Source organism: Purpureocillium lilacinum, assembly GCF_023168085.1.
Source record: "Purpureocillium lilacinum CBS 284.36 DNA, scaffold_2, whole genome shotgun sequence".
Taxonomy (NCBI): Eukaryota; Fungi; Ascomycota; class Sordariomycetes; order Hypocreales; family Ophiocordycipitaceae; genus Purpureocillium; species Purpureocillium lilacinum.
This window is the reverse complement of record NW_027072112.1, coordinates 5,137,537-5,158,285: the sequence shown is the minus strand read 5'-3', so window position 1 is coordinate 5,158,285 and position 20,749 is coordinate 5,137,537. Positions and strand designations below refer to the sequence as shown.

The 20,749-nt window shown below is 58.3% G+C and overlaps 7 protein-coding genes across 7 annotated transcripts; 3 read left to right on the top strand and 4 right to left on the bottom strand.

Annotated features, from left to right (window-relative positions):
• Positions 1-445: 445 nt before the first annotated feature.
• PLICBS_003325 (uncharacterized protein) lies at positions 446-3,816 on the bottom strand (the record flags this gene model as incomplete). Its single annotated transcript, XM_018323065.2, has 2 exons — positions 446-1,160; positions 1,214-3,816. The coding sequence occupies 2 exons, from the start codon at positions 3,814-3,816 to the stop codon at positions 446-448; spliced, it is 3,318 nt and encodes a 1,105-aa protein (XP_018178295.2).
• Positions 3,817-5,475: 1,659 nt separating this feature from the next.
• On the bottom strand, positions 5,476-6,428 carry PLICBS_003324 (uncharacterized protein; the record flags this gene model as incomplete). The annotated part of the gene is made up of 2 exons (XM_065600198.1): positions 5,476-5,539; positions 5,578-6,428. The coding sequence occupies 2 exons, from the start codon at positions 6,426-6,428 to the stop codon at positions 5,476-5,478; spliced, it is 915 nt and encodes a 304-aa protein (XP_065456270.1).
• Positions 6,429-6,998: 570 nt separating this feature from the next.
• Positions 6,999-9,528, bottom strand: PLICBS_003323 (uncharacterized protein; the record flags this gene model as incomplete). The annotated part of the gene is made up of 7 exons (XM_018323062.2): positions 6,999-7,771; positions 7,802-8,043; positions 8,097-8,164; positions 8,225-8,632; positions 8,688-8,810; positions 8,861-9,359; positions 9,419-9,528. The coding sequence occupies 7 exons, from the start codon at positions 9,526-9,528 to the stop codon at positions 6,999-7,001; spliced, it is 2,223 nt and encodes a 740-aa protein (XP_018178292.2).
• Positions 9,529-12,004: 2,476 nt separating this feature from the next.
• PLICBS_003322 (uncharacterized protein) lies at positions 12,005-13,342 on the top strand (the record flags this gene model as incomplete). Its single annotated transcript, XM_018323061.2, has 2 exons — positions 12,005-12,743; positions 12,804-13,342. 2 exons carry the CDS (start codon positions 12,005-12,007, stop codon positions 13,340-13,342), a joined length of 1,278 nt encoding a protein of 425 aa, XP_018178291.2.
• A 636-nt stretch (positions 13,343-13,978) lies between these two features.
• PLICBS_003321 (bifunctional purine biosynthetic protein ade1) lies at positions 13,979-14,896 on the top strand (the record flags this gene model as incomplete). The annotated part of the gene is made up of 1 exon (XM_018323060.2): positions 13,979-14,896. One exon carries the CDS (start codon positions 13,979-13,981, stop codon positions 14,894-14,896), a length of 918 nt encoding a protein of 305 aa, XP_018178290.2.
• A 192-nt stretch (positions 14,897-15,088) lies between these two features.
• On the bottom strand, positions 15,089-16,581 carry PLICBS_003320 (uncharacterized protein; the record flags this gene model as incomplete). Its single annotated transcript, XM_018323059.2, has 4 exons — positions 15,089-15,110; positions 15,160-15,820; positions 15,880-16,282; positions 16,348-16,581. 4 exons carry the CDS (start codon positions 16,579-16,581, stop codon positions 15,089-15,091), a joined length of 1,320 nt encoding a protein of 439 aa, XP_018178289.2.
• Positions 16,582-18,264: 1,683 nt separating this feature from the next.
• On the top strand, positions 18,265-20,545 carry PLICBS_003319 (uncharacterized protein; the record flags this gene model as incomplete). Its single annotated transcript, XM_018323057.2, has 4 exons — positions 18,265-18,283; positions 18,337-18,373; positions 18,432-18,722; positions 18,790-20,545. 4 exons carry the CDS (start codon positions 18,265-18,267, stop codon positions 20,543-20,545), a joined length of 2,103 nt encoding a protein of 700 aa, XP_018178287.2.
• Between the last annotated feature and the right edge of the window lie 204 nt (positions 20,546-20,749).

Sequence of the window (20,749 nt, the reverse complement as noted above, 5' to 3'; positions counted from 1 at the left end):
GTCGCCATGTCAAGCGCGGCTCAATATTTCGTGCGTATCCTAACTCGTCCTTTCTATCGAGCAATGCATGCATTATGCTTATCCAAAACTTTTCGGTCTATCATTGGGGCCGACCATGCAGTCGTTGCGCCCATCCAAGCAAGGAAATGAAACGCCTCTATCTGTCCGAAACCCGCGGCGGCCATTGTCGCCACCTTCGTATCTATCCTATCCATTGCGCTTGTTTCGCGATGCGCTTCGTCGCAAGACCGCGAACAAGGGGCATCAAGCCCTCATCGCCGCGAAACGCTCGCTCCGTCTAGTAATGCCTTTCCCTCCATGCACAGTCCCTCATGTGAACAAACGAAATCGTCGCCAAGCAGAAGCAGAAGCACCATCATGCTAAGTATGCACAAGTCCCTCACATCGTCTCGAGGATGGCAAACAACTGGGACGCAGCCCAGCCTTAGTCCTCGTCGTCGGTGTCCGGGGGGTGAGGCGTGCCCTTCGGGCTGTTGAGCCACTCGATGTGGCGCAGACGGCGTCGGACCTCGCGCTCCTTGAGTTCCTTCTTGGTCATCTTCTTCTTCTTCTTGGCCTTGAACTTCATGTCCGCGTTGTCCTCGACGCCCGAGTTGACGGCGCTGCTGACGACGGAGCTAGCGGCCGTGCTGGTGACACCGCTACCCGGTCGGCTGTCCTCGAACCGGTCGAGGCTGACGGCGGTGTTGCCGCGGAGAGCGACACGGCCGTCAGCAACGTGCCACTGCTCCGAGCACAGAGCACCAACAAATTCCTCGTTGTGGGAAATGAGGATGACACCACCCTTGAACTCGCGAATGGCGACAGCAAGACCGCCAAGAGAGTCGCGGTCCAAGAAGTTGGTCGGCTCGTCGAGCACAAGCAGATGCGGGTTGTTCCACATGGCACCAGCAATAACGACCTTGACCTTTTGGCCACCAGACAGAGAGCCGATTTCGTTATGGTTGGCAATCTCCGGGTCAAGACCGAGGTCCTCGAAATGCTTGGAGATGACCTTGGGCAGGAGCTCGCGGTAGCCGAGACCCTCACGCGACGCCTCGTGGTCGTCAAACTCCTGAACGAGCTTGTCGAAGCCGAGCTCGCTAAGTGTCTCTCGGGAGATCATGGTGTTGTGCTTGGGGAGCAGGTTGCGCCATTTGCTATGCACGGTCAATACATTTTCTACCGTAGAGAGAGTGAGAAGGGGGCTTACACTTCATATTGGAACGTCTTCTTGTACTTTTGACGACCAACGAGAGTCTCGATCTGGCGAGCGGCCTTGCCATCCTTGAGGTCGACCCACTTGTCCATCTGCTCGCGATCCTTGTCTGACAAGATACGGGTCTGCTTCATGTGAACCTCGCGGTCATCGCCGTTGGCGTAGCGCCATTGAAGGTACTGGTTGGGCGTCTTCTCGAGGTGCATCTCGACGTGCTCCAGGGCGTGCTGCTTGATGTATCCGATACGCAGGTTGGGATGCTTCTCGACCTTGCCGGTCGTGGGAATGGTCTCGCCTGTGAGAAGCTTGATAAGCGTCGACTTGCCCGCGCCATTCGGTCCAATAATGGCAACGCGTGACGACAGCGACAGCTGGCAAGACACTTCCATCAAAGAAGGCTTAGGAGCGTTGGGATAGGTGTAGGAGACATTCGACATGCGAATGATGGCACGTGTCTGAGACTTGACGCCACTGAGAATGCCAGGAGGAGGGAACTTGAACTGCACGTTGCTGGCCGAGAGGGTGTAGTAGCTCTTGGCCTCAGGGCGGAGCGTCACAAAGTTGGCGAGGTTGCCCTTGTAGCATGCCAGCTTCTTGTTGGGCTCGTAGTGGTAGATGTCGGTCGTGACATTATCGAGGAAGCCAGAGTCGTGAGAAACGATCATGCTGGTAATCTCGGTGTGCGTCTTGAGGTAGTTCTCCAGCCAGGCGATGTTGGTGACGTCGAGGTGGTTAGTCGGTTCGTCCAAGAGGAGGACGTCGGCCTTCTGCAGCATGGCTCGGGCGAGGGCCAGCTTCATCTTCCAACCACCAGAGAGGGAGCCGACCTTCTGGGCCTGGCGACCTTCGGGGCCGGCAGTGAAGCCGAACTCGGACAAGACCTCTGAGATACGCTCGGTTCCTTGGTCAGCGATTGTCGGGTCCTTGGAAACAAACTCCAGAATGCTGATGTCGGCGTCCTCGCCTTGGTTGTGCTCCACGAAGCAAGTGCGCAGAACGTCCTGGGGAGGGAAGCCCTCGAGCTTGCCATTAGCAATGCTCCTCATCAAGGTGGACTTTCCAGCACCGTTGCGACCGCAGAGGCCATAGCGGTGGCCCTTGAGAAGGCGGAGGTTGGTATGCGACAGCAACAGCATGCCACCATAGGCCAGAGAGAAGTCGGCATTGACAATCTCAACTTCGCCATCATCCTCCTTCTCAGGGACACCATAGCGGCGGTTGTCCTCCTCGATGTAGAATTGCTCGATGGCGTCCCCGACCTTCTGGTGAGCCTCGGAATCCCGCATCAGGGTCTCGAGGTACGGCGCGACGCGGCCCGAAATGCGCTTGACAAAGCGGTAGTTGACATCGGTCGCAACCATGTCGCTGATGTATGGGCGCGCGACCTTGTAGAGATCCGGGTGGCCCGCGAGGCCACCATGCTTCTTGATCTGCTCGTCAAGGACCTTGCCGACATCATCGGCAGTGGTACGAGCAACAATATCCTTGTCGTTGCCCATGGCCTTCTCCATGGTGGCCAGGGCTCGGTTCGCAAGCTCGCGGACCTCAGGGAGCGAAGCGCGGTCGCAAACGCCCTTGACACCGGGGGTGAGCTTTGGCAGGAATGTTCTAGCTTCGATAGGATCGTGGACGAGCTTGGTGAGGTTCTCGACGATGACGACGGTCTGGCGCAGAACCTCCTGGGCGGTGTTGGGCGAGTTGAGGGACCGCTCGAGGAAGGGCGTCAAGAGTGCCAGAACCGGCGACGTGACGATGGCGACGAAGGTCGTCATTGAGAGCGCGTGGATGGCTTTTTGAAGGGTCTGAGCCGAAGGATGCTGCATCGTTTCGACGAGGAGGGGTATCCGAGGAGCGACGTCGTCGTTGGAGAGCAGAGTGGTGAGCGAGTTCATGGTCTGAACAGCCTGCTTCTCGACCTCGGCTTTCAAGTCGTGCATACCGCTCTCGACGATGGGGATCAGGCCGGCCAGCTTGGCACCCATGGCCTCGCGGAGGATGTCCTTCTCGACAGCCTCCTCCTTGGTCGTGCCAATGGCCATCTGCGACTTGTCGGCCATCTTCTGGAGCAGCTTGTAGGCGCCGACGGTGCCTTGCCACTTGCCCGTCTTTCGGGACAAGTACTGAACCAGCACGGGCAGGAGACCCGTGACGAGGGCTTCGGCACTCAGATTGCCAAGGAGGGCATCGAGCCCGTACTGGGCGGCCTCGCGCACAACGGCGCCCTTGTCGGCCAGAGCGTCCAGCGCGCACGGCACGAGCCCATCCTCCTGGACGAGGAAGACAACCTCGCTGACGTGCTGGCGGGCAGGGAAGCGCTCGAAGATGGCGCCGAGGAGGTTCTGGCCGCTCTCGCGGCGGAAGCCGTCCTTCTTGTCGGCGGCGGCCTTCTTGATCTCGGCGAGGACGCCGTACTGCTGCAGGCCGGACACGCCGACCGAGTTGAGAAGCAGGTCGCACAGGCCGTAGCTGGCGTCGACGGAGGCGCCCGACGTCTTGGCCGTGAAGACGGTGTTGACGAAGGCCGAGACATCCTCCTGCGACGGCGGGGGAGGGGCGTCCTTGGACACCATGGTCGGCGGCGAGACGGGGTGCGGCATGGTGAAGGTGGTGGTTGCCTCTGTCGTCTAGACTAGAGTAGGTAGCGCAATGCGTCGCCGCAGGACTGCGCTCCGTATGTGAGGCGTCTAGAGAGGGGAGAGGGTGGTGATGAGGGAGAACAGAGCAGCAGGCGGGAAGAAAGTATGGCCCCGCGGCGAGGAAGCCCACTGACCCTTGCTGACATAGACTTTTTCCATGGGCAAAGGTTGGGCTGGGCAGGCCTCTCGAAATTTTTTATCAGAGGCTGCGGGCTGCTTATCGCACGCCCCCCCCCCCCCCCCCCCCCCTCGCCCCTCCCCTGAATCCCGCCGCCACGCTCGTCACTCGCCTGGCAGAGCCCACGCTTCCGTACCAGCCCGACTTCATGTTTTGCTTACCCTACACTTCGTGGCTTAAATGCACCTCCACGTGCGCTTCTCCTTGGACGACAATGCATCAAATGAGATGCACTGTTTGATGAAATGGCACAGCTCAGTCGTCTCGATCACTTGGTATCCATTCTGCTTGCAGTTTGTCGCCCCTTGCCCGTTTACTGGAATTACTTCGCCACAGAATGGTGAGCCAAGTAGTCAGATTTGCACGAGCCTGTCGTCATACGAGGCGCTGTCACTATTCTTAAAGTGATGGTTTCGGGTTAACGGTCTCAGTTGCTGTACAATATGAACCACAGATAGCGACAGGATCCTCCTCCGTGCTCCCTTTCCCCTCTTCTAACACGTCCACAGTGTCGACTACTATCAAGCCCATAGCCAACGTCCATGTAAGCACACCCGCTCGCCTAGGACTTGAGTTTCTGGCGGACTCTATGCTCTGGGCTACAAACTTTCATTTCCTTGGCCCCTTTCGAGGCATAACCTCTATAAAATGGTGCGTGACACTGTTCTGAGTCGCTTGCACCGGGCCTCGCTGCCGCTCGATGGGACTTCGAGCTCTCGCCAACGAGGAGAAATTGCTGGTTGCTGGGGACGAGACAGATTATCAGTCGATGACGAGTACAGGCTTGTTGACGACGGGACTAACGTTGACGGCCCGTCGAACCAGAGTTCACCGAAGACGAGCCCATACCTCCGAACGAAGGTTCAGGTGCTGGAAGATGTGCTGCGTTGCCTGTCTGCGTGTTGTCCTGGGATTGCTGGACCATCCCGGAAGTGGCCCCGAAGAGGCAGGCTCTGGGAACGGACGGGTGTTGAGCTAGACTGGGCTGGCCGAAGATGACCCTACCACCAACGGCTGTCGAAGTTGTTTGTGCGGGAGTTGAATGATGGGTGGTGGCGTCTTGGGCATGTTCGCCATCAGGTGAGACCGCAACAGATGTGCCCGGAGTCTGAACTACAACAACCCCTGATGTAGTGCCTTTGATCTCAGTTTCTTGAGTCTTCTGATCTGGTGTTGTCGATTTACCGGTTGCGATGTGCTGTGGGCGTTTGTTCGGGAAGTCGACCTGGGCCGAGCAAGGCCGCTTCTCAGATGTCCCAGCCCCAAACAGGGGCAGATTGCCAGAATCGGAGCCACCAGCTGTGGAACCGAAAGTGCATCCGGTACGAAAAGAAGGAAAGTGACCCTGATAGGCAGACAAAGCCGTGACAAATGATGCTTTGGTGTCTCTCTGCCCCATTCGAGACTCGTGAAGCCAAGATTGGATATGGAGCTTCCTCAGGCTATTCGCCGTGAAGGGTGTCTCTGGGCCGCTTCGGGCAGATCTCATCGCCCGGTAGGCAATTTCTGTGTGAATGAGCACTGGAAACGAGCCCAGTGAGAACGTGTTGACGGCCTGTGCAACATTCTCGAGATCGATGGCGCGAACTTTGAAGTCGATTTTGCCCGGGAAAACGCCAAGCACGATCCTGTGGGCTTTGATGAACGAGCCTAGGTATCCTAGGAATTGGAACTGGAACGATGAGTGGCCGGCTTCGAGGGCGCAATCCTCCGATATCTTCTTGTGAAGCTCTTGCACGGTGGCGAGCCTGCTAGAGCTCACCAGTTCCCGGAAGCGCTGCATATGTGAACAATTCGGCAACGCCGGCATGTCCCAGATGCGGCGATCAGCAGCGCGACAGGCCACTGCATATTGTATTGCGAGCTTCAGGAAGGCAGGCGAGTTCCCCCGTATCGGATGCGATACCAACATGTCGAGGCAATCGCAGAACTGCTGCGACCAAACAGTCACGCTGTAGCCGTCCTCAGCCGGATCATCCTCGTTACGACTAATGTCGTGGTAGCCGAGCTGTGTATCGTTCTCGACTGTTGTGCTTTCCCTCTCCGGGCTGTACTGCATGCTGTCTCGAGGCGAGATGATGGCAAACGGCGAGCAGTGCATGAGCCGCACGCAAGACTTCCACAATCTATGGAGCGGTGCATTTCGGATCTCGACCGTATCGATTCGGCGCTTCTCTTCGGACTCGTTCCATTCCTTCATAAAGTTCTCCTCATCATCCTTTGTCCAGTAGGCGTCGAAGCTGGGTTGCTCTGGGCCAACAAGGCGCTCGACATCCTCAGCTTCGTCCTCTCGCAAGGGCTCGTCAGCCGCGAGCCGTTCCCGGGCAGTCTTTATGCCGTCTCCGTAGATTTTGGCGAACGCAGTAGCGGCATCGTGCGCGAGCGCCGGGTGCATGTTCACGGCCAAGTGGTACTGTATTCAGTCGCGGGAGCTGGGGCGTGGAGACGTCACAAGTCTACCACATCAAGACTGGCGGAAAAACTTGATCGATATGTATCGCGATGCTTGACAGATTCAATGAGTGGTGACGGATGACCCGACTTTTTTCGCGGAGTGTGTGGATGGATAGGGCAGAATTCGCGAGTGAGCAGCCCGTGGCAGGAAGGCAGGTGTGCAACTGCCACGACAAACGAGCAGGCTGCACGTGTGTGCAGATGGCCGTTCGGCCTCTTGTTCAATCCGTCGTCGCCCGACATTTCCCCGTACAAGTCACGGTTTGAATTCCCGAGACTACGATAATGTTCCTTCGTTCCGTTCCAGTATTCTTCCATTGCTTCGCCCCGGCGAAAGTAAGTCTAGGAGTGTATGTACCGCGTCCCAGTCATGTGAACACAATACACCCTCAACGCCGTGGCATCCATGAAATCATCCAACCTCATTATGTGTCGTAGCACGCATCCGTAATAGTCCTCCATGTACACACTCTCACACCTAGTCAATGCCCAACGGAGGTGGCCCGGTAAATCACATGCTGTCGAGCCATGCTCCAGTATTCATCCAGCTCGACGGCGCACCGTCAATGTAAAACTGAAGTTCGCCCTCGAATCCGTCATTACCCGGTCCCAGTTGCGGGTAGTAAGGCGCCGCCCCGGGTGGTGCTCCCATGCCATACGGCGCAGCACCTGGCTGATGTGAATCAAATGCCTCGATGAGCATTCCCAACCCGTCGACGGGCTGACGACCGAGCTGCGGAGCGTTCTGTTGTGGCGATATGTACATCTGTTGTGGATTATTTTGAAGAGGTTCTTGTTGATGCATTGCTTGCCGTTGGTGGAATCCGGCGGGATGGGACAGGCCGTGGTGAAGTGACTGTATCGGGGTGTGATACTGCTGGTGATTTGGCGGCGTCAGGATCTGCCCATTCGTCGAAGACGGCAAAGCAGATACCACGGCGCTGTGTGGCGACTGCATTGTCGTCGGCGTGAGCATCTCAGGCTGCGTCCCTGGCTTGGGAAGCACAGCGTTGTCGGGCAAAGGCGGCGCATGCCCGAGGTGTGGTGGCGTCGGTGCTGTTGGGAGCGGAGGCATTTGCCGTATCGCGCGAGGAACCGGATCCTTGCCGTCGTCCATACTGCCTTCTTCCTTGAGCGCATCGGACTGAGGGTCGAGCGTGAACTTTTCCAGCGCCTCGACCCAGCGTGCTGCCAGCGGCCAGACTTCCTTGCATTCCCTGAGGATGGTGATGGTGCGTTGCAGCATCGCTGGACCGTCTCGCGCCAGGATGTCATCTCGGCATACTGCAGCGCGGGTCAGCATAGGAGACTAACGACAGGTCATGATGGGGAGAGTCAACTTGCGTTTCGGATATTTGCAGATGTACGTCGAAAACAGGCCGCAGCTGTAGACGCAGAAGGCGGCTATTTGAGCGCCGACACTTTCGTCAGGTGTACGGTCGGTGAACTGGGCATCAACTTGTTCGTATAGCTGACGGACGTTGCGAAAGAGGTCTTGAGAAAGGTCCGCAAAGAACGCTTGCCTCTGTGAGTCTTTGGGGTCGGGTTTGATGGCGCTGCGCCTCGTGAGTATTCAGGGTCGCTAGTGGACTGAGAGTTTGGAACATACTCTATCAGATACGGCCGCCGCAGCACGATGTTGCAGAGCCTCGTCATCATGGTGACACAGAGGTAGGCCTAGGGGTTTGGTCAGTACTACCCCGGGGTTGGAGACGGCTGGAATATGGGACATCTTACCAAATCTTGACCCTCCGCCTTGTACCCCTTGAGCAAAAAATTGCTCCACATGTGCTCGTGTGGAAGGCTCTGCTCCCAGTCTTTCAACCTTCTGACCATCATCGAGAACTCGCTCGTGGGTTCCCATGGCCGAGAGCTTTTGCTGTAGCTCATGGCCCGCCGGCCGACGATGCCCCAAAAATGATGGATCTGCATCAGTGTCGCAAACAGAGAACGGTTGGGGTCTCGGATGAGGGATGGGTTCTCCACTGCAGGCGGGGTGCCCTCCAGTGCCGCCCGAGATCTCGGCTCACGGCCGTGAGCAAAGTCGTCCTCGTTGCATGGGAGCAACGCCGTGATGTCGGCAGCGGCAAGTGACACGGGCGACAAGGGTCCGGAGTGGAGGCTATCCTGGCTGTGCAGCATCCACTGCGGTTCCGAGCATTAACACCAAAGCTATCAAGGATGGAGCGAGCACACCTACCAGCGTCCGTCGTGCAGACTCCGCTCGGATGACCAGGTCGGGTGTGGGATTCTGCACCTGATATGTCTCCTCCCGGTGCAGCTGCATTAATGCAGCCATCCGCATCGCAATTCCCATGTTGATCTGCGACGAGTTAGCGCACGCTCCACGAGCCGGGATGCAGGCTTGCATACATAGCTCTTGTTTCGCAGTCCACTGCCTTGCTGGGCAATGCTAAGGAGGTAGAATGCTTGGCACCTCTCCAACGTTGGTTCCTGATACACCTCACCAATGGCGATGCTGGCGGCCCGCTCCATGAAGAACTCGGCAGCCTTGACGCCCGTGCCGTAGCGGGCCTTGAGCGAAGGGCTCAGTCTCGCGGATATGCTGAGGATGCTCATGACGAGAAACAGGTTGACGGACCGATGGTCGCGGCGGAGACGCTCGGGAAATTGCTGCTTCGGGACGAAGCCCAGCTGGAAGTAGTACCTCGTGAAGCGGTTGACACCGTCGATCAGGTCTTCCAGAGGAGGGAGGTTCTCCCAATTGTCGGCTGCGTGATGCCGGCCGGCGGGTCCTTCCAGGATGCTCCGCCGGATCTTGGCAGCGGCCGACTTGGTCGACCGGTCAGCCCTCGTCCGTGGATGCCGGTACTCGCGGTCATTGTCCGCTTGTCCCCTGGCCGGAAACTCGCTTTGATTGGGGTCAACACGCAGTCCATGCATATATGAGAGCTTTCACCGGCAACGTACCATGCTTCGGGGCCAAGGCCAGCCTCGGCGCAGGACTTGCACGGCGGCTGGGCCTTGTCGTGGATGCACTTGCTTCTCATCCGCCGACATCTGTTGCTAGCGATGAGCATACTGACTGCTCCTGGCTTGAGGGAGCTCGGACCAACCTTCGACACGCAATGGGAGCCCTGCGCTTAATGGGAGCCGCGTCGCCCGGGCCACTGCTGCCGACAGTGCCCGGGTCTCCGCCGCTGGTGACGGAGCCTGGGGCGGAGCTGGGCGCCGCAGGAGGATGCTGAGGCGGCGGCGGCGGCGGCGGAGCAGCATGAGCGTGGGAGTGAGCATGAACGGGAGCGGCATGGATCCCGAAGCCGGGACCCGGCCCCGGGTTTACCCCAGCAGGGTCCATGGGATGGCCCGGGAGTCACGATTGGGGTCGCCGAGTCGTGGCTGTTTCGCGTGGGTTGTTGGTGCGGTTCTCGACCGGGTGCGGGTCGACTGGCTTGCCTGCCGGAAGAGACGGGATCTGGGATGCGGCGCGCGCAGGGGCGGCAGGCAGACGCAGCGGGCAAAGAAAGGACGAGTGCAGCGCAGCGCAGCGCAGGCCGGCGGCGGCGAGTCGATGAGATCAGCGGGTGCGTTGAGCCGCCGGACGGAGGGGCGAGGGCGTCAGCTGCGACATGTCCGGGCCGGGCGTGAGAATTTGGGATGGGAGACGATGGAGTCTGGGAAGAAGAATCGCAGAGTTGCAGCCGCGCGCCGAACGGGACGGGACTTTAGGCACTTGCACACAGCGGCGTTGGGGGCAGGTACAGCGGACCGCAGCACATCGCCGCGCGGTTGCGAGGTACCGCTGCGTGGTAAGGTATGTACCTACCTTGCCTCTAGCAGCACCTCGAGCCCAGCTCCGCGAAGCGAAGCGAAGCCATGCCAGTACCAGTACCTGTAGCACCGGCGAGGCCCCTCTGGCGCTGCCCCAGCTCGGCCGCCTTTGCCGGGCGACCCTGGCCGGACCCACGGTGAACGGCACGTGACCCGGTCAATTGGTGTCTCCGTCGCTGCCCGGGCGCTACTCACGAGCTCAGCCCAGACCTTCAACGCTTGCAGCTCCAGCAACGACGACGTCACTCGCCGATGCTCGGCGCCCAGCCTTGAATTTTTGAGTTTGCGCGCGGACTCGTCGCCCGGATCGCCACCAAGACGTGGACTTATCGTATCGCGCAACATTGGTACTTGTGCGTGCTACGGGAGTGCAACGACGGGCTAACCCCGTGAACGACCGGCCGACTGGAGCGCCTGAATTGATCCGCGGTGACGCAGAATCACCTGCTGCGGGCCCCCCTCGTGCTTCGCGTCTCAATGCTCGCCTTTGCTTGCTCACCTTTACTTGCCAACGTTACTGAGTTACTAGCACAACTCTGGTTGAGCCTGCGTCACGCAGGTGTTGGGCCCGAAATGCCACAAAGACAATGCCTCCTCGCATCTGTTGTCGAAACTGAACGCCTCCTTCAGCCACGGCAGACTGCTGGCTCGGCGAATGATGCGAGGGCATGTCTGCAGCAGACGCCCGCGGCGGTGCAGGTGGCCGCTGGGTCGAGGCCAACTGACGGCCCCTGTGACACAGTTCTGTACCTCCGGCAATCTGCCTCGATACCAACCTTGCAGGCATCAACCATCAACGGAGCTGGCCGAGGTTGCGCCCGTTGGCTCGCGGACCGGCTCTCTATGTGCCCTGTGCCAAGTCGATCGCTTGTCGACAAGTCTGCACTACTGACGATCCGCATCCAACCGCAGCGGCGTGATGATTCGAGACCCCGCAAGGCACCAACCGTAACCCTTCCGCCGTTGCGTGCTGTAGACTGCGCGAGGGGGCGATAATGACCTGCAGCCAGGGTCGCCCTTCAACGGCCAGGCTGACCTTGCTGCAGCCAACAAGGGCATAACCGAGTCCAGCCGGTTGTGCCTGTAAGGCTGTAACCGCTAGCGCCGCCACCTATTACCGCAACTAGCGTTTTCTCAAAGACTTGGGTTCTCGCCTGCCTATGCTCGTGAACCGCGTCATCTTCGTCGGCCTCCGTCTTACTGTATTCGAGGCGATGCTCACCACCATCTGTGCCGCCAAACGCGCCGTGCCTCCGCAACTCATGTCATCTCAGCCCGTGTCGCCGACTGCATCAGGAGGTGCTCACGGCGGCTCCGTCACACTCCTGGGTCCGTGCAGTTGTTCGACCACCCATGGTCAATAGACAATGGCGTATTGTTGTTGGTCAGCGTCCTACGCCCGACAGCCCATTATGAGCGTCTTACCACCACCACCACGCGCGGTCGCAGCCCGAATAGTATTCTGCCGGCTCATGTGCCAACCCTCTCGTCAGCCAATTTTGGTATGCAGATAGTATCAGCGGCCGTGGGGTGCCGAGGGAGTTGGGCCTCAGTGCCGACATGGCTGTCGAGCCGAAGCGCGGGGAGAGCGACGCCGCCATCAGTGCTGGCACCGCGTTCTGTGACAGCTTCGCCAACCCTAACACCATTTCGTACTGTACTTGTGGCAGTTGATAAGACTGAGTGACCGAGTGTCAGTGACGCCCTTTTTCGAAGCCTGAAACCATGGGCACGAAATCCACCTCTCCTATGGCTCAGTTCGGAAGGCAGTCTGCCGCCGACCTCGAGAGCTTGCCCGTCGAACTCAATTTGCTTATCCTTGAAAGTCTTCCCGACGTCAAGTCCCTGGCAAGTGTCGCCTACGCGGTGCCGTCACTCTATCGTACGTTGCTGGCCGACGATTTGTCCATCTCTACACGGATCTTGCACAGGGAGCTGCCCGACTACTTGTGGACACACGCAACTGTCGCCCACCTTGCTCGACAGAGAGCCTCCACCGGCGGCGACTTTGACAGCTTGGAGACGAGCTCAGACATAGACGCACTCGTCGACAGCTTCCGGGGCCTTCGAGACAATGCGCCTGCCTACCGAGCCACCCATGCCGAGGCCATCGCCATTCTGCGCACCTACGACAAGGTTGTTGCACTCCGAGACCTTTTCGCGCTTGATTGCCCGTACGTCGGCAACCAGGAACTCATTCCGCTGCGGGATTCTCTTAGACGACATCCCCTTGAGCCTTCGGAGCTGGAAAGGATCGAGCGGGCCATATACATGTTTGACATCATTTCGTCGTTCTGCAAAGAAAAGGTCTTCATGAGCCCAGGAGACGCAGCGTATGTATCCAAGTGCTACGAAAAAGTGTCGGCACTCCAGAAGGCACTGGTGGAGCGACTGATGGCGCCGTGGGAACTGTATCAGGTCATGCACATGCAGGCGTACTTTCGCCGTGCTCTCTACGGGCTTGGTATGTTATTTTGTAAGCCCAAAATGGGATGAAACTTTCGCTGCTAATAGCACGGAGCAGGTCGAGACGAGCACTTGAGCGAGCGAGTCGTGCCGGGTATGCTGGTGGGCGGCATCGACTTCGTCCACCACGCCCTTTGCGTTGTGGGAAAGGAGGGACTCCATGAACTGATAGTTCCCCTCGAGAAGAAGCTCTTGCGCGAGCCGCAAAGTATTTTTGGCGTCGTCGTCTCCCGCGGCATCCACCAGACCTGGACCCGGATGAACGCCAAGACGTTCGACCACTATCGCCCCTTCTGCCACGACGGCGACCGGTTGGGCTACCAGTCCTGGAAGAACCTCGAGAACTTGTACCAGAGGTTTACGATGGACAACGACCCAAACATACTCGATCTGTTCCACAATTGGGTCGCGGCCAAGGAGGGACGAATCGACCTTTTGGCGGCGAGCATGTGGAACGATGACCGCTGGGATGACATTGAACTGGCGGTTCACCCGCCGCGGGCGGACTGGTGGAAGGGTGTCAAACATCATTGGAATTCGATGGCTGTGGGATTCCAAGTGCTTGCCGATCCGGGGATACTGGCGGACAAGGAGTGAGGGAATAGCGGGTGTGGCATGGCGCGACTGATTGATGTCAGGGCGCTTTATTTAGCGTTTCTGTTGAGCGATTGCGAGGAATACTCAGCGTAGCATTTTTGAATAAGATTCTCAGCTCTGGAATCAAGGGTCTTGTTGTTTCAGTGACTGCCTAGACATCTCGTCCGTTCGACGACAGGACGAGTTTCGTCCGATCAATGACACCGGATGGCAGTTCATACCGTGCGTGACGGCCATATTGCACACTGTAACACTGTACCACGTCACGACACTGGCGACACCATAACACAAAATCGAATCGCTCATAAATATCAAGCCGATACCCAAGGCTTTCACGTCTGTCTCTGATTGAGATTTCATTCCCTTTGGGTGGCTTTTGCTCCTTTTACGCTTTGCTGTCTCGTGCGCTGTGGAGAACGCCTCTGCAGCACAGTTCGAAAAATTCGCTCGCCTTCCGGTTTAAGCTCCGACGATTTTGACTCTTTGAGTTTGCCCCTGTCGCTTTGCTCATTGCCAGCGGCCAGCAGCAGCCCACAGAACCCATCCCGTCTCCTTCCATCAGAGACGTGACAGCAGCAGCAAACCACCTCACGTCCACGCTTGAAGTGCCGCAGATCGCAAGAAGTGCCCGCGGCCATGGCTGTCACACAACTTAGCCTCCCGTCGCTGGACAGGATCGCCTCCGGCAAGGTGCGTGACCTGTTCGCGCTGCCGGACCCGGACAGGCTCCTCTTCGTCGCCTCGGACCGGCTGTCGGCGTTTGACGTGGTCATGAAGAACGGCATCCCCAACAAGGGCGCCATCCTGACGCTCACGTCGGCGCACTGGTTCCGCGTCCTGGCCGAGCGCATCCCCGGCCTGCGCACCCACTTCATCAGCCTCGACGTGCCCGCCGGCGTCGTCACCGCCGGCGAGGCCGCCGCCCTGCGCAACCGCAGCATGCAGGTCCGCAAGCTGCAGGTCATCAAGATCGAGGCCATTGTGCGCGGCTACCTCACCGGCAGCGCCTGGAAGGAGTACCAGGCCAAGGGCACCGTCCACGGGCTGGCCATGCCCGCCGGCATGCAGCTGTCGCAAAAGTTCCCCGAGGCCATCTACACGCCCAGCACCAAGGCCGACCTGGGCGCCCACGACGAGAACATCCACCCGGATGACGCCTGGAAGGAGATTGGCGACAAGGAGACGGCGCGCCAGGTCCAGGAGCTGTCGCTCAAGATCTACAACGCCGCCGCCGCCTACGCCGAGGAGCGCGGCATCATCATCGCCGACACCAAGTTCGAGTTCGCCAAGGACGCCGAGGGCAACGTCTACCTGGTCGACGAGGTGCTGACGCCCGATTCGTCGCGCTTTTGGCCCAAGGACTCGTACGAGCTGGGCAAGGAGGCCGACAGCTTCGACAAGCAGTTCATCCGCAACTGGCTCATCCGTGAGGGGCTCAAGGGCAAGGAGGGCGTCGAGGTGCCGCAGGACATTTGCGCGGCTACCGAGGAGAAGTACAAGGACGTCTTTTTCAGGCTGACGGGCAAGAAGTTTGAAGATGCCGTTGCAAACTAGATGATTATATGCAGACTATATATCCAACGGTTGGAAAGCTATTTCAAGCTGAAGCAGTTCCCGATGCTCAATGCTGATCCCTGTCTATGAGGCCAAATCCCTGGCCTTTTTGATGCGATAAGCCCCTGTTGAAACCCTTTCTCAGAGTATGCGTCCAATCAAACAATCTTCTCAATAGTCAGGTTACGCCGTTCATGAGATGGCCTTCTTAATCCTACGAATGGTCAGCGGTTGGTGCGTACCACGAGATTGGAGCGGCTTACCTCCTAATGCCTTCCGTCACAATGTCCGGGCTCTGCGTATACACCATGCGGAACCATCCCGGCTTGAGCGAGTGTTCTTCCCGAGGATGCAGGAATACGCCAGCCTCCCTCAGCTTCTTGGCCAAGGCAAACTCGCTATTTGGCTCACCGTCGAGATCCTCTGGCAGGTGCCGCGAGAGGTCGATCCAGACAAAGAACCCGGCATTGCTTCCCGGCAGGTAGTCGATGCCAACATCGCGAAGCCCCTGCGTCGCATGCTTGTATGCCGCGGCAAGCTTTGTGCGCGACGACTCGACGAACTCGCGACACCACTTGCGGTCCTCGAGCATGGCAGCACCAATGGCTAAGCTAGGCCCTGCGGGGTTGTGGAAGCGCATTACGCCCGTAATGGCCGACTCGACGGCCTTGCTGCGGGTGATGATGGCGCCGATACGCAGACCGGCCGAGCCAAAGTCCTTGCTGAAGCCGTAGGTGACGTGCAGGCGTTCCGTATCGATGATGCCAGCCGGGTCGATGGCGAGGGCTGACGTAAAAGGCACAGCATCGGATTCGCCAGAGTCGAAGATGGAGCAGGCATAGATCTCGTCGCTGATGAGGTGGATCTGCTTCTTTTGGCAGAACTTCATGAGCGCGATGAGCGTCTCCCTGGGATAGCATTTCCCTGTCTCGAATGGTCAGAACGTTCTCGCCAAGCGGCTCCGGCAGGACGGGAGGAGTTACCAAGCGGATTGTGAGGGTTGACGATGAGGATCGCTCTAATGGTGACACCTTCGGCCTCCGACCGAGCCAAGGCCTCCTCAAACTTGTCGACCACATCTTCGTCGAAGCAATTCTCGGCGTGAGTGTCGGCATAGACGATCTTGACCTCAGCTCTATTGCCAAAATCGAGCTCGAATCGCCCGTAAACGGGCCTGCTCGTGAGGATGCCGTCGCCTGGGTCAGCCAGGCCCCAGGCCAGGATCTCATGCAAAGGGGTAGCCGAGCCGGTGACTTGGATGTGTTCGGCGGTGATGGGCTTGTGCGGCTTGAGATACTGGTTGAGATGCACGGCCAGGGCAGCGGGGAAACGCGACCCGCCTGCGGTGCTGAAGCCGTAGGTGAACTGCTGCGACTCGAATTTGACCTGGTTTGCATGAGCCGACCTGCATCTTGCTTGATCTTGCTTGCATTGGCAAGAATTCGACTTACAGCGCTGTTGACGAAATCCTCTACTTGACGTATAATGAGTTTCTGAGTGGGGAGCGTTAGAATTGATGACTTTCGAATTGAGGATTTCGGGGCGCTTGCATTCTCGGCCGTCCCGAATGAGATGAGGCCATCGGGGTTCGTGTCCGGATCGTACGTCTGCTGCGGCGCGAACCGCCACGGGAGCTTCTGCTTAGCAATGCTGGCCGCGCTGCGTTTAGACAAGTACGATTCCATCGCGACTGGATGCAGGTGATGAGCACTGATCAGGCGCGAAGGAATGACGATGGGTTCTCCCGACGATGAGGAGACGGATTGGGGAGAAATGTATGTAGAGGGCAGAAAGTCTGCATCCAATGCGCCCTTGGTACCTGAATGGAAACCTGCTCATCGGCGCAGTCGCATTTAGCAGCTCGTTGCCGGTGCCCGGGCCATCCAAGTGCCTTACACCGTTTTCTCGTTGCACCAGGGATTCGGATGACTCATTGCCTCCTGCAACATGCACCCACGGCAGTGGACCGGCACTGGTCAAATCGCTGTGAGTCGTCTGCTCTAGGTTGCAGGGGGCGCCCTCCACGTACATGGCGATATCGCGTCCCAATCAGACGTTGTTTGTTTCTTCCTGCAACCCATTGCGCATTTGTCATGTAAGTTGTGATCTTCGATTGGTAGTGGTCGTCGGAGTAGCCTTGAATTTTACCTACGCGGATGACCAACCGTGAAAGCACGATAAGTAAGTAGCTGTCAGGCTGGAGGCAATGGAAGCTATCGTTGCAGGCACTATAGCGTAGGAAAATTGTAGACTATGTGGTAGTCCCTCGAAGCATGTTTGGATGCCTTTAGGAAAATGAGCGGATGGCCCGGAAATGACTGGGGTCTAGAGACGACATCGGCGCCACGAGCGCGTGCAATACCGTGGTCGTAGTCGATGCTTCCCAATCCCATTCTCAAACGCCACCTAAAAGCTCTTTCCGAAGACTAAACTGTCTCTTATGTCATTCGGTGTGCAATTTAGTCACTTCTTAATTGTTGCCTGCCACCGCTCAATTCTGTCCCATCGATGTCGCCATGTATCATTACCACATTTCATCCGATCCTGGTATGCAAATGTTGAGGCACGGAGGAGACTCCAGGAGGTAACAAAACTGTGTAGCCCTCGAGTCGACGAAGCATTTCGGAGTCTTTTCTAGTAGACCTGAACGATCCATGTTCTCGTGCAGCGCTTGTAGCACGGGTCTCAGCTACGGACCACCACACCACTTACAGTAGCAGGCACTTGGTGACTAACATCGAGGTGCCATAGACCATGAATCCGGAGAAGAATGGGTGATAGAGAGCCGGAAAGCATCTGTAATTTATTGCGCAGCGCGTCATAAGCGCTCCTCCTGCTGGTCTCGTTGACCCGTAAACGACGAGGCGGAAAGGACGAAGCCAGTCATGGCTAACATGACATGGCAGGTAACAGGAACACATCGGACGAGAAGATGAACCAGTGCAGGAATAGATCCCAGCGTTTGCCATGCTCAATGTTTCCTATAGCCTTGCGCTGTTTGGAGCAGTGCCAGAGCTCAGTGGCCTCAGGCCTCAGGCAGTCATTGAGTGCCGAACGCGTAGTCCCCTACGGCCACCGCCTGTTCAGTGCAGCCGATGCCCTGGGCCACATCCGTGAGCGAACAACTACCCAGACGCGTCTCGGCGCGTGACCCTCGCAGTCTTCTTTCACTTACGCCCTCATTCTGCGCCTCCTCTCCAAACCGAAACTTTACTCCAACATCGATCCTTCGCCCCCGACCTCCCCGGCGCAGGCCCCCTTATCCGCGTCCCCTTCCAACACAAGACGAACTATTTACAACAAGCCTTCTGTCATTCGTTTGAACTTCGTATCTGCGCGCGAAAGAGGCAGGCCCTCTCCTGGTCGCCATGTTTTACAGCCACGAGAGTAGGTCGATTCCTCCGCGGCGTGAATCCGTTCAAGGCTGACTTTCCTCCTAGTCCTTTGCAACAGCCAGTATGGCGTCGCGACGATCTGGTATTTGAACCCTTGTCTCTACGATAGTATCCCTTTGAGCCTGTGCTGACATGTCCAGGCTTGCCGCAACGGTGGCCAAGGGCAACGCGGTTGGCAAAGGCGGCCTGCGCCCTTTGACCAGAAAGGCCGTGCAAGAAGTCAACGTCCCCAAAGCGTGCGCGACCATCATCGACCCGGGAGCGCCCCTTGCGCTGCGTCTGCAGAGCAGCCTTCTCTTTGGAGTCTCGCGCGTGTTCGCCCAGCAGTGCACCTACGTCCTCTCCGACGCCGAGAAGATTCAGTCCGACATGATGACCTTCTTCCGCGTCCTCCAGACCAGCGAGCTTGACCCGCAGGCTGGCAAGACAAAGTAGGTTCCCTGTTTCGAATTCTCTTCAATATGTGCAGAAGTGCGACGAAAGGCTGACCTGCCCAAGGCGCCACAACATCGTGCTCGAGGACGACCCATCCTTTGACCTCTTCAATGCACTGCCCAACTTGGACTCTCTTCGCGGAAGCGTGGATAATCTCTTTGGAGTGCCCAGCCAAGGATCCACGAACAAGTACTCGCAGATGACTCCGCGCCGTCAGAGCCAGTCCAGCCTGTCGTCACTCAGCAACCCGGCTCTGCTGCCGTTCGACCTCCCATCCTCTCTCTGCGCCGGCAGCTTTCATCTTCCCTCCGAGTTTGGACATCAAAATTCGCCTCTGGCAGGCAAAAGCCGCGAGCAAGACAACATGCCAGAATTCATGCCCTTCGGAGACGACGACTTGGACCCCATACCCAATGTCAGCCTCGATTTCGACGGCGATGGCAACCTCCTAGGTATCTTTGACCAAGAGCCCGAGCTACCTCCTCTTCCTGAATTTCCAGGAGACGATTTGCAGCTAGATCAAGGCAACGCGGGTGTAGTTGGCGAACCCGAGGTGCAACCACTTCCCGCAGCCGGAGGCGACCCGGAGTTCGGCATGGGTGAAGGCGCACTCCCAAACGACGGGCCGTCCGTTGCGCGTCTGGCAACCGAACAACCCACCGAATCATACGCCAAAACGTCTCAGACCACTGAGACTGAGGAGGTATCTGCCCACAACCGACGCATTCGACGAAAACCCTTCTCAATGATCGACGAAACCGCCCACATTCCTCGACAGGACATTCGCAACTGGGATGCCAACTACGCGGAGACCATGGGACGCGAAACGAGCCGCAAACGCCTGAAGACAGTCAACCAGACCCAGGCCAGAAAGAACGCCCTTGCCTTGATCTACGGCAATAGAATTGCCAACGTCGGTCTCGTCCAGGGCATTAATGGCATCACTCACCCTTTGGCGGAGGAGTTCGCTGGCCGCACGCTCGAAGCTCACCTTCACGGACTCGATCCCTTGGACCTTGAGCCCGATGCGGTCAAGCAGAGAGGCCGCCGACGCAAGTCGCCTGAGGCCTTTGTCGAGGAGACCGCCGAGGAGGAAGGACACCGCAACGTTCGTCCACGCATTGAAGAAGACGCCGAGCTGGGCCGCGGTAACATGAACGACGACGGCGAGGCGATGATCTTTGCCGATGACACCGCCCCTGAGATGGGCCTCGACCCGGCTGTGCCCTTGGAAGAGCGCCATTCTTCCTCGATCATGCCGTGGCTTCGTTCTGCCTCGGTCGCCCACGGCCATGGAAGCACTCAGAAGCCCGCGCCCTCTCCCAGCCCTCTGCACGGCCGCGGCAGCGTCCTCGGCTCCATCGAGCGACGCAGCGACGCAGCTGATCATGCCTTCGAGCCCGCTGGTATGGGCTCGGCGGACTCGTCCATCGACTTTCGTGGCGACATCAGTGCCCTCGACTTCAACCGCGGCAACGACACTCAGGCGTCGCACGCCGACGGCCTCGACATTGCAAGCCAGGAGTTCCTGACTTACGCCACCGCGCAGGCCGTGGAGAAGGGCACAACCCGGGATGCAGACAACGACGACGGCAGTGACGACGAGCGACGCTGGGTTTCGTTCGAAGACCTCGCACGCCCGGGCTCGCACAGCAAGGGCATCGCCGCGCAGGCATTCCTCCACGTGCTCTCACTGGCCACCAAGGGTGTCGTGGCGGTGCAGCAGGACGGCACGGAGGAGAAGCAGCCGTTTGGGACCATTCATATTGGCGTTCCAGTCCAGCGAGCGAGGGAAGAGTCTCTCGACGAGCTCCTCTAACAGCCATCAGTTATTTTCAGTTTTTCTTTGCAGCAGCATCATCATCAGCGGGCCTTGAAACTTTCGATTGACTAGCATTTTGGAGCGGAAGCGAACATCTCCGGCGCAGGGGTAACGAAAGAAGCATCGGAACGTCTCGACGACATGAATTGCAATGGCATTTGCGGCGTTGAGGGATACTTCGACCCTATTTCATCGAGGATA